This window comes from Mauremys mutica, chromosome 7 (genome assembly GCF_020497125.1).
Source record: "Mauremys mutica isolate MM-2020 ecotype Southern chromosome 7, ASM2049712v1, whole genome shotgun sequence".
In the NCBI taxonomy this organism is placed as follows: Eukaryota; Metazoa; Chordata; order Testudines; family Geoemydidae; genus Mauremys; species Mauremys mutica.
This window is the reverse complement of record NC_059078.1, coordinates 53175739-53186089: the sequence shown is the minus strand read 5'-3', so window position 1 is coordinate 53186089 and position 10351 is coordinate 53175739. Positions and strand designations below refer to the sequence as shown.

Sequence of the window (10351 nt, the reverse complement as noted above, 5' to 3'; positions counted from 1 at the left end):
ACTCGGTCTCGCCTCGCTAACGCCGCTTCCTGCTCTACGGGCCCCGCGAGCAGCAGCAGCGAACGGCAACAGGCGGGGCAGGACGTGCGCGCTCACAGGAGGACAGCACAGCGCATGCCCGCCGCCACCAGCTGAGCCAATCAGCGCAGTTGGCGAAAGGGCTGCCGGGAAGCGGCACTATAAAAGCCCGGGAGCTATTTACGCCGCTGGTACCCGCTACCGTTCTTGCGCCTGCGCACTCGGGCCGAGACGGCTTGAGGCTAATAGGGGACGAGTGCAAGGATGGGTACTAGAGACACGGGGCCGCGCGCGGGGCAGGATCTTGGGCTGGGAGCCTGTGGGTGTTTCCTGACAACGGGAAAGCGGGAGCGCCGCACGGCCTGGCTGGTGTTGCCTGGCCCTTTGGATCGGCAACTTGGGCGGGGCTAGGGCTGCAGGGGGCGGGGCTCCGTCCTGTATGGGAAGCCGCTTTCCATGCCCCCAGGCCCCTTGGTGATCCGTGTCCCGCACATGCGCAATGCGGCAGGGGGCTGGGTGGTGCCGCGGAGGGCGGGGCTAGGTGTGGGGTGGTGGCGGCGGCCATGTCGCTGCAAGAGGACCCGGTGCAGCGCGAGATCCACCAGGACTGGGCCAACCGCGAGTACATCGAAGTGATCACCAGCTCCATCAAGAAGATCGCGGATTTCCTCAACTCCTTCGGTGCGTGCGCGCTCGGCTCGGCCCGGCTCCTCCCTCAGGCCCGGCTCGGTCGGGCTCCTCCCTCCGCTTCCCCCGGCCGGCTCCACCTTCACCCCCCGACTCCAGCCCCCATCTCTCCTAGTGAGGTCCGGGCCGGCTCGACCTTCGCCCCCACCCAGCTACCCACCCAGTTCGACCCTCCGGCCGGCCCGGCTCTAGACTCCATCCTCCCAGGCCCGTCTCCACCCCACCCTGGCCCCGCCGGCCGCCGCGCTCTCTTCGGGCGGGTTCTGGGGTCGGGGCTCCCCGTTGGGCGGAGTGGGGGGCGCACCTGTCCTGGCCGGGTACCGCGGAGCCTGAGCCCGGTGCAGCCCCTGATCCGACCCTTCTCCCGCAGACATGTCCTGCCGCTCCCGGCTCGCCACCCTCAACGAGAAGCTGACCGCGCTGGAGCGACGGATCGAGTACATCGAGGCCAGGGTGAGGAGGTAGAGCAGGGGAGGTGACACTAGGGGACAGCCCTGGCGTGGGAGGAGGGGTTGCCCTGCGAGTAGCTCGGTGCGGGCTCAGCCTATGCTTAGCAGCTCAGGGACAGCTGGGACCTTGCTGTTCAAGCCCCTCTGCGGCTTTTACCCTATCTCCAGTGGGTATTGTCATGCTATCCCCCCTAAACCGCCCGGCTAGGCAGTAACGCTGTGCCCAGCACCAGCTAATCTTCTCTTTATGTGGGGGGGGGGGATGTGTGGGACTCCCACACACAGCCCCTCTGCGCTAGTTGTTACCGAGGGGTGGTGTTGCAGGCCTTTCTCCTGAACAGTAGTCCTGGAGCACCTGCCCTCTGCATGCTGGTGGGCATCCCAGCAGTACTTACATTGTGACATTGGTTTTCGCCAACAGGGCTGGAGAGAGAACTGAGATCTGAGGGGAGGGATAGCTCAGTGGTTTGAGAATTGGCCTGCTAAATTCAGGGTTGTGAGTTCAATCCTTGAGGGGGCCACTTAGAGATCTGGGGCAAAAACTGGCCCTGCTAGTGAAGGCAGGGGGCTGGACTTGATGCCCTTTCAAGGTCCCTTCCAGTTCTAGGAGATTGGTATATCTCCAATTATTATTTTTTATTATCTTGGTGAATCAGTGACTCTGCCTTGGGCCTAGCCTTGCTGTGAGGGATGACTTTTACCCAGTTCCCAGTGTATGGGAGCTCATTAACTTTCCCTGAGTGGGCGGACTGGCTAGCCCTTAGTGACTGCAGGGTGTGCTCTCTTTGGCAGGTAACAAAGGGCGAAACTCTGACCTAACTGCAGAAGGCTGGTGGGGAGCTGACCTGGAGAAGATTGTGCAGCTGTGCTAGAGTTGACTGTCAGGAATGTGATTTCTTCATTACTTCTTATTGGTGACAGGACCGTAGCTTGTTTCTGCGATGCAGTATCCCTGCCTTCAGTGCATGGCTCCAGGGTGACTCCAGAGGAAATTGATAAAATGCAAATGAGCATGTTGAATTCAGTGATTTTTGTACAGACAGATTCATGCAGATGTCAAGTATTCCTGCACCCCTTAATCTCTCTCTCATTGCCAGCTGTGCATGTAGAACGCCTACATTTTGCAGCTGCAGAATCTCTCTGGCCAAAGGTTGCTTTGGGGGAAGAAAACTTCTCTTGGGAGCTGACTGGCTGAGGAAGTGGGTGTCCATGCTGTTGGCGGGCCACTCATCTGGTGGTTTCAGTTCCTTTAGCAAACACTGCAACTCATATCTCGTAGCAAAAATGTCAAATTATATCCATCCTTCCAGTCTGTGAGCAGAGCAGTAGATGTGCAGTGTGTGATTGGCGAGGGGAGACGGGAATAGGTAATGTGCCAAGATAAACTCTCTGGGCAGGGTGGGTTTCAGAGCTTTCTGTGTCTTTTTGTATTCTGTAGTGTCACATGGGGGGTGTCTTTCATTTGTGTTTCAACAATAAACTGCCTCTGCTGATGGGATCTGAGCTGATCTATAGCTAGAGGTCATTGTCGGGGTTCCTGGGATAAAGGGGCGGGAGCGTGGCCATGGAGTGCAGATGGCCAAGAGGAGTCACAACGGCCTGTTACTGTAAGAGGTGCAGTTGTCTCTTGCTGTTCTTCCCTTCTCCACCAATTTCCGCTCCGGTGGGTTTCACTCCTACTCCCCTAAAATGATTAGTAGTGATCAGGGATCCTAGTTTTCTGTGATTTTAGAGAGAGAGAAGGGGAAAAAAAATTCTTTGCTGAAGGGTTCTCTGCAATTGTGGGGCCTACTTCTATTCCTCTCTCCATTCACATATCCAGGCAGAGTTCCTCTGGGCCACATCACTGGCTCCCTTGACACGTTTCAGGAGCAGTGGGCCTTGTCTGGGGTTCTCTGCTCTGTGTCCCCATCAGGTTCCCTAATTTTGACCATCACACCTATCCCTGTTTTTTCTTTTGTTGTCCCCTGTACTCATTTGTGTCCCAGGTTCAGTAGATCTTCCCTTTAGGCTGAGGGAGGGGCCTTTAGCCATGGGTGGGCTTGTGCCTGCCCACTTCCCATAACCCAGCAGGACCACACTCTTACAGTGTCAGGTCTGTCTTTTTCCCCAGTTAGTAAGAATGTGTTAATGAAATTTGCTGATGATAGAAAGTTGGGAGGCATCATGAATACTGAGGAGGATCGGAATATTATACAGGAAGATCTGTATGTGAACACTGTTATAGAATTTCATCCCATGTTTATTACTCCAAAGTGTGCAAAGCACTTAAAGTCTTACAGTAAGAATTTCTGCTACAAGCTGGAGACTCATCACTTGGAAATGACAGAAGAGGAGAGAGACCTGGATGTGTTGGTTAATCACAGGATGACTATGAGCCATGGCTGCGAAAAAGACATTCTAGGACTGCATTTGCATCAGGCGAGGATTTCCAGTGAAGATAGAAGTATTAATGCTATTGTATAAGGTACTGGTAAGACCTCATTTGGAATACCATGTACAGTTCTGGTCACCCATGTTCAAGAATGATAAACTCAAAACTGGAACAGGTGCAGAGAAGAGATAGTAGGATGATCAGGAAAATGAAGGGGCCTGTCTTATGAGAAGAGACTGGAAGAGCTTGGCTTGTTTAGCTTAGCAAAATGGTGGCTAGGAGGAGATCTCATTGTTCTCTCTAAACACATTGTGGGTAACCACCAGGAAGGGTGAAGAGCTAGTTAAGCTAAAGGACTGTTAGCACAAGAACAAATGGATATAAACTAGTCATGAACAAATTCAAGCTGGAAATGAGAAAAAGCTTTCTAATGGTCAGGGTAAATGTTCCCTCTGATTTTTTCTATCCATGTGTGGAATAAATGTTATGTGCAGCAAGGTATGTGCGGTTGTGCGCCACCAGTAGAAACAAAAAACCTAGATAAAATATGTATTTTTTTTAATGTTAAATGGGGATAATTACTCCAGCCAAGACAGGTTAGGCATTTTAGAACTCACTACTCAAAGAATTAAATTAAGTGCAAGAGAAACAAAAATTATGACATGCATAGACCAGTCAAAACATTAAAATAACACACTTTGAAAGAATAAAATTACAGAGAATATATGTGCATTGCAGGAAGTACCAAGAAGTACCAACAAAAATAATACAAGTATGTGTTGGGAGGTGAGTGTGACACAGAGACAGGCTGTGTGGTGACGGAGTGTGTGTGTGTGACAGTGTGTGCAACTGTGTCAACAGAGACTGTGTGTGTGAGACGCAGACAGCATCTGTGCTCGCTGCTGGGAAAGTTTCTGAGATGCCCTGCACTGTCTCTTTAAGACACTCACTGAAAGCTCTCCTGCTCTGTCCTGAGCCGTGTGGTCTCCCCTCCCCTGTTCTGCAGAGATTAGGGTACATGGACAGAGAGAGTGGGAGAAAGGGTGTGTGACAGACAGAGACTGTGAGCTGGCCGCTGGGGAAATCTCTGAAACAGTGAACTGTCTCTTTAAGAAAGGCACTCAACCCCTCACCATTCCTTGCTGGAGCTCCAAGTCCTGAGCCAGGCTCTGTCCCCTGTCTCTCCCCTACTCTGTAGATGGGCTACAGGGGCTGGGGAGAGGGGGACACGCTGACATCAGCACCCTCCTCCCACCCCTGCACAGCCTGCAGGATGGAGCAATGTGTGGGGAGGGGCACGTGAACACATGCTGCCAGCTGTGCATGCTCTCTTAATTGGCTGGGCAGCACTTATATCTCTCCTGTATAGCTGCTCAAGTGCACAGCTTATAGGGAACACAGTTTTCCCTCAATTTTTTCGCATGCCTGGGCAGGGTGAGTTGGGTCTGGAGGAGGGATGCCCCTCCCCCAGCCATGGCAGGTCCCAGGGTGGGTTCCCTAAGTGCTTGCATAGTGCTAAATAGGTTGCTGCACGGCCACGCAGCTTACAGGAAACTTAGGACAGTGGCAGCAGAAGGTGACAGAGCAGGGCCATCGGCGGTGGAGTGAATGGTGGCACAACAAACAACAGTGGACAGAGTGAGTGGCTAGAGAGTGGCAAGCAGCTGGAGGAATGAGCAAGGTGCCTTCATCCCCGCACCCTCCCAGGGTGGGAGGTGAACTCATGTGAAAGCAGCTCTGAACACTGAGTCTTCACTGACCAAGGACAACAACTATGAGTGAGGTGTGTAGAGGGAGAAAGGAGGGGCACTATAAAGACATGTTTGTGGGACTGTGTTTTAATGACTTTGCTACAGAATGCTAGATTTGTGACTGAGAAACTTACATAAATATACATTTCTTAATAGGCCAAGATTTTTAAAATGCAAGGTCATTATCTCACATTGTTCGTATCTCAAGAGGTTATCTTGAGCAGTTTCTGCAATATTTTTGTCATATAATCAATTTTTACATAAGAATGTTCTAACCCAATATAGCCAATGGTCCATCTAGCCCATTATCCTATCTTCTGACAGAGGCCAATGCCAGGTTCTTCAAAGGGAATTAACAGACGAGGGCAATTACCGAGTGATCCATCCCCTGTCATCCACTCATAGCTTCTGGCAAGCAGAGGCTCTCAAAGCATGGTGTTGCATCCCTGCCCATCCTGGCTAATAGCCATTGATGGACATATCCTCCATGAACTTATCTAGTTCGTTTTTGAACCCTGTTATAGTTTTGGCCTTCACAGCAACCCCTGGCAAAAAGTTTCATGAGTTGACTGTGTTGTGTGAAGTACTTCCTTTTGTTTGTTTTAAACCTGCTGCCTATTAATTGCATTGGGTGACCTCTAGTTCTTGTGTTATGTGAAGGAGCTTATTCCCTTTCTCCACACCAGTCAAGATTTTATAGACCTCTATCATATCCCCTCTTAGTCCTCTCTTTTCCAAGCTGAAAAATTACAGTCTTTTAATCTCCTTATATGGAAGCTGTTCCATACCCCTAATCATTTTAGTTGCCCTTCTCTTTATCTTTTCCAACTCCAGTATATCTTTTTTGAGAGGGGGGTGACCAGAATTGCATGCAGTATTCAAAAGGTGAGCATACCATGGATTTCGATAGTAAAAGTGGAGGAGCTTGGCTTGCCAGACCGATCAGCAAAGCCAACGCTGACAAACTATGTGAAAAGGCTGCGAAACTCCAATCCTCTGGACTGCATTGATATACAGAAAGCCTTATAAGCCAGTCATTGTCAAAGTCAATTTTAGTAGTACTTACCAAGGCTGTTAAAAATGCTGGAGACACAACACAGTTTATTCAAACAAACATGGCTGTCACATCATACTTTCTCTTTAAGCAAGAGATGCCATACACCAGAAATTGGAGACCAATGTTAAGTGTATTGTCATTTGTTAATCCTGAAGTTGGACACTGGTTCTGACCAAGATCAGCAAATGCTCACTATCTTTCTGCAAGAAACTCAACTGACTGGTTAGAATCATGCAGTGTAACAGTGAAAGACTCAGCTGTTGAAAAAGTGAAGAACTCTCACCGCATTCAGAAAATATGCATACACGGCTGATGAATGAACCAATACAAATGAGTGTCAAGTATTAAGTCACTGCATATGTTTTCTTAATGTCAGTGGTAGGGGCAGTAGATGAATTTCGAGATGTTCAGGTTATAGAAGACACCAGGGCCCCCTGGGGGGGGGCAATTAGGGCAATTTGCCCCGGGCTCCACAGGGGCCCCCACAAGAATGGCTGAGGCTCCCTCCCCAGCCCCACCCGACCCCGTCTCTGCCCATCTCCCGGAGCCTCAGTGCATCCAGCAGCGTCCCTGGGCTGCGAGCTCCGGGCTGAGCTCAGCTCCCTCTGCTCAGCCTGGAGCTCGCAGCCCCGCCCCCTTACCACGTGGCTCTGAGCGGGGAGGAGCTCAGGCCCCGCCGGAGCCATGCTGCAGCTGTCAAGGGACGCTCCTGGATGTGCTGAGGCTCCGGGTGAGGGGGGAGCCAGGGGTAAGGGGCCAGGGCTGGGGGGCTTGGCTGCGGGGCAGGAAGTCCTGGGGACAGGAAGGGGGCAGAGTTAGGGGTGTGGACAGGGAACAGGGGGGTTGGAGTATAGGTGTTCCAGGGGGTCTGTCAGGACTCAGCGGGGGGGGTGTGGATAGGAGACGGGACAGGGAGCAGGGGTGGGGTCTTGGGGTGGTGTGTTGGGGGGTCTCTGGGGAACGGTGAGGGAACAAGGAGCAGGATGGGTCAGGGATTCTGAGGGGGGGCAGGAAGTGCGTGGGGTCAGATAGGGGGCAGGGCCAGGCTGTGTGGGAGGCACAGCCTTCCCTACCCTAAAGCTCATTCAGCAGTTTGAGGCTTGCAGAAGAGCCAAGCTGTTAGTTTTTCCGTTAGGGCTACCATCCCTTTCACTTCTCAAATGCCAAATTATAGTCTATATTTAATTTCAGTGCCATAGGGAGATTCATGTCAGAGGAGGGTAGCTTCATTTAAAATTAGCCACTGGGGGAGGGATCACATGAGAAGAGCAATATCCTTCCCAACCCTACCAAGGGAGACACCCCCCCCTCCTCTACATTCCCTGAGGCTCCAGAGGGGTTAATTCAGTAGTTCTCAAACTTTTATACTGGTGACCCCTTTCACATAGCAAACCTCTGAGTGCGACCCCCCCCCTTATAAATTAAAACACTTTTTTATATATTTAACACTATTATAAATGCTGGAGGCAAAGTGGGGTTTGAGGTGGAGGCTGACAGCTCGCGACCCCCAGTAATAACCTTGTGACCCCCTGAGGGGTCCTGACCCCCAGTTTGAGAACCCCTGGGTTAATTTAATTTTAGCACCCTGTGTCCATTCACATGCATGTGCTATTTTGAGCATTTAAGTTTTCACAACATAGGCTCATCCCAGATTCTGGAACAAGCTCAAATGCTCAGTTCGTGCAGTATGTACATAAGCTATACTAAAGACAAACCCACAGTAACCGTTGCCAGTTTGTGAGGGACCCCATGGAGCCAGTCTCTAGGAAACAGATAAATGCATGGAGGTTAAGTCCGTTGATGGCTATTAGCCAGGATGGGTAAGGAATGGTGTCCCTAGCCTCTGTTTGTCAGAGGGTGGAGATGGATGGCAGGAGAGAGATCACTTGATCATTACCTGTTAGGTTCACTCCCACTTGGCATTGGCCATTCTCGGTAGACAGGATACTGGGCTGGATGGACCTTTGGTTTGGCCTAGTATGGCTGTTCTTATGTTCTAACCTAAATGAACCCAAAGTTATGGAGACAGATATGAGTCAAGGAAGCCAGCAGAGTATCAGAAACCTGGAAAAATCTCTGACTGGATGGGCTCAGGCGTTTGGTCACAAGCTGAGGTGGTTCAAAAGTTTTGGATTTTTTTTAAGCAGAATTTTTTTATTGTTTCTTTAAACAATCAAACACAGCAAGCAGCAAATATTTGGCCACACACTTCTGAAACCCCAAACCATATTCAGGTTTTGGCAGATTAATTTCAGCTTTTCAATTAAAAAAAACAACAAATTTTGAAGGAAAGCAGACATTATCCATGTTTTTTTTCTGCTTTTTAAAAACCCCTAGTTTTCGATCCAGAAAAAGTTTTGACGGAAAATATTTGTCCAACCCTTGTAATGAGCCTTAGTGCCTTTTATAGCACTAGCTGATGCTGAGAACAAGTGATACTTTGTAAAGAAGTTTTCTCAAAACTGGGTTTGTGCCAAGATACAGAAGGTTTATTTTTCCCAGGGCCGCCCGTGGCGGGGGAGCAAGTGAGGCAATTTGTGCTGGGCCCCACAGGGGCCCCCACGAGAATATAGTATTGTATAGTATTGCAATTTTTTTTATGGAAGGGGCCCCCGGAATTGCTTTGCCCCACTGAATCCTCTGGGCGGCCCTGGAAGACACATCGGCTGTATCTTAGACAACCCACATCTTAGAAGAGTTAAATGCTTGTAAATTGAACCCCAAAGAGATGGCTGCTTGTGCATTTGAGGCAGCTGCAAACTTCTCTGGAAAACATAGTGGAGTACAAGCTTTGCTCAGAGAAAAGTGTTACTAAACTCTCCTATACACACTGCAGAGGCCATCTGTGATGGGACTGCCACCTGATGTGCTGAAATTACCTCTGGCTCAGAGTCCTGCCAGCTTGGGACTCCAAAACCCTGCCTTGTTGAGTCAGACACGCTAGCCTGCTGCAACACAGACTTCAACACGCCCTCAAAGCTGCAGACTTTAACCAAAAACAGCTCAGCAGGTTACCTCTCCAGCACCCAGACATGCAGTTCCCAATGGGATCCAAACTCCAAATAAATATGTTTTATTCTGTATAAAGCTTATACCAGGTAAATTCATAAATTGTCTGCCCTCTATAACACTGATAGAGAGATAAGCACAGCTGTTTTCTCCCCCAGGTATTAATCACTCTGAGTTAATTAATAAACAAAAGTGATTTTATTAAGTATAAAAAGTAGGATTTAAGTGGTTTCAAGTAATAACAGACAGAACAAAGTAAGTCACCAAGCAAAATAAGGCAAAAACATGCAAGTCTAAGCCTAATACATTAAGAAACTGATTACAGGTAATATCTCACCCTCAGAGATGTTTCAATAAGCATCTTTCACAGACTAGACTCCTTCCTAGTCTGGGCCCAATCCTTTCCCCTGGTACAGTCCTTGTTAGTTCCAGCAGACATCTCAGATGGTAAGCTGGGTCTTTCTCATGACTGGCAGCCTCCTTTGTCCTGCTCCAGCCCCTTTTCTAGCTTTGGCACAAGGTGGGAATCTTTTGTTTCTCTGGGCTCCCACCCCTCCTTGTAAATGGAAAAGTACCAGATTTAAGATGGATTCCAGTATCATGTGACATGGTCACATGTCCTGTGAGACCCCAGCCTCCATTCTTCCTGGGCTGGCCCATACCTACACAGGAAGGTTTGCAAGTAAACAGAGCCATTTACAGTTCATTGATTCTGAAGCACCCAGTCTTTATTCAAGCCTAGTTTGATAGTGTCCAATTTGCAAATTAATTCCAATTAATTCCAATTTCCAGTTCATTGAAGTCTGTTTTTGAAGGTTTTTTGTTGTAATATTGCGACTTTTAGGTCTGTAATCGAGTGGCCAGGGAGATTGAAGTGTTCTCCAACTGGTTTTTGAATGTGTGGATGGCCATTACACAAAGTAAAACTATTTCCCCATGCTAATTCCACCCCATCCCCAGTTCCTTACATCCCCTTGTCAATTGCTGGAAATGGGCCATTTTCATT

General features: G+C 49.5%; 1 protein-coding gene across 1 annotated transcript; it reads left to right on the top strand.

The window, feature by feature from the left end:
- Nucleotides 1–536: 536 nt before the first annotated feature.
- On the top strand, nt 537–2652 carry LOC123374589 (probable protein BRICK1). Its single transcript, XM_045024681.1, has 3 exons — nt 537–699; nt 1076–1158; nt 1947–2652. The coding sequence occupies exons 1-3, from the start codon at nt 582–584 to the stop codon at nt 1971–1973; spliced, it is 228 nt and encodes a 75-aa protein (XP_044880616.1). The 5' UTR covers nt 537–581; the 3' UTR covers nt 1974–2652.
- Nucleotides 2653–10351: the final 7699 nt, after the last annotated feature.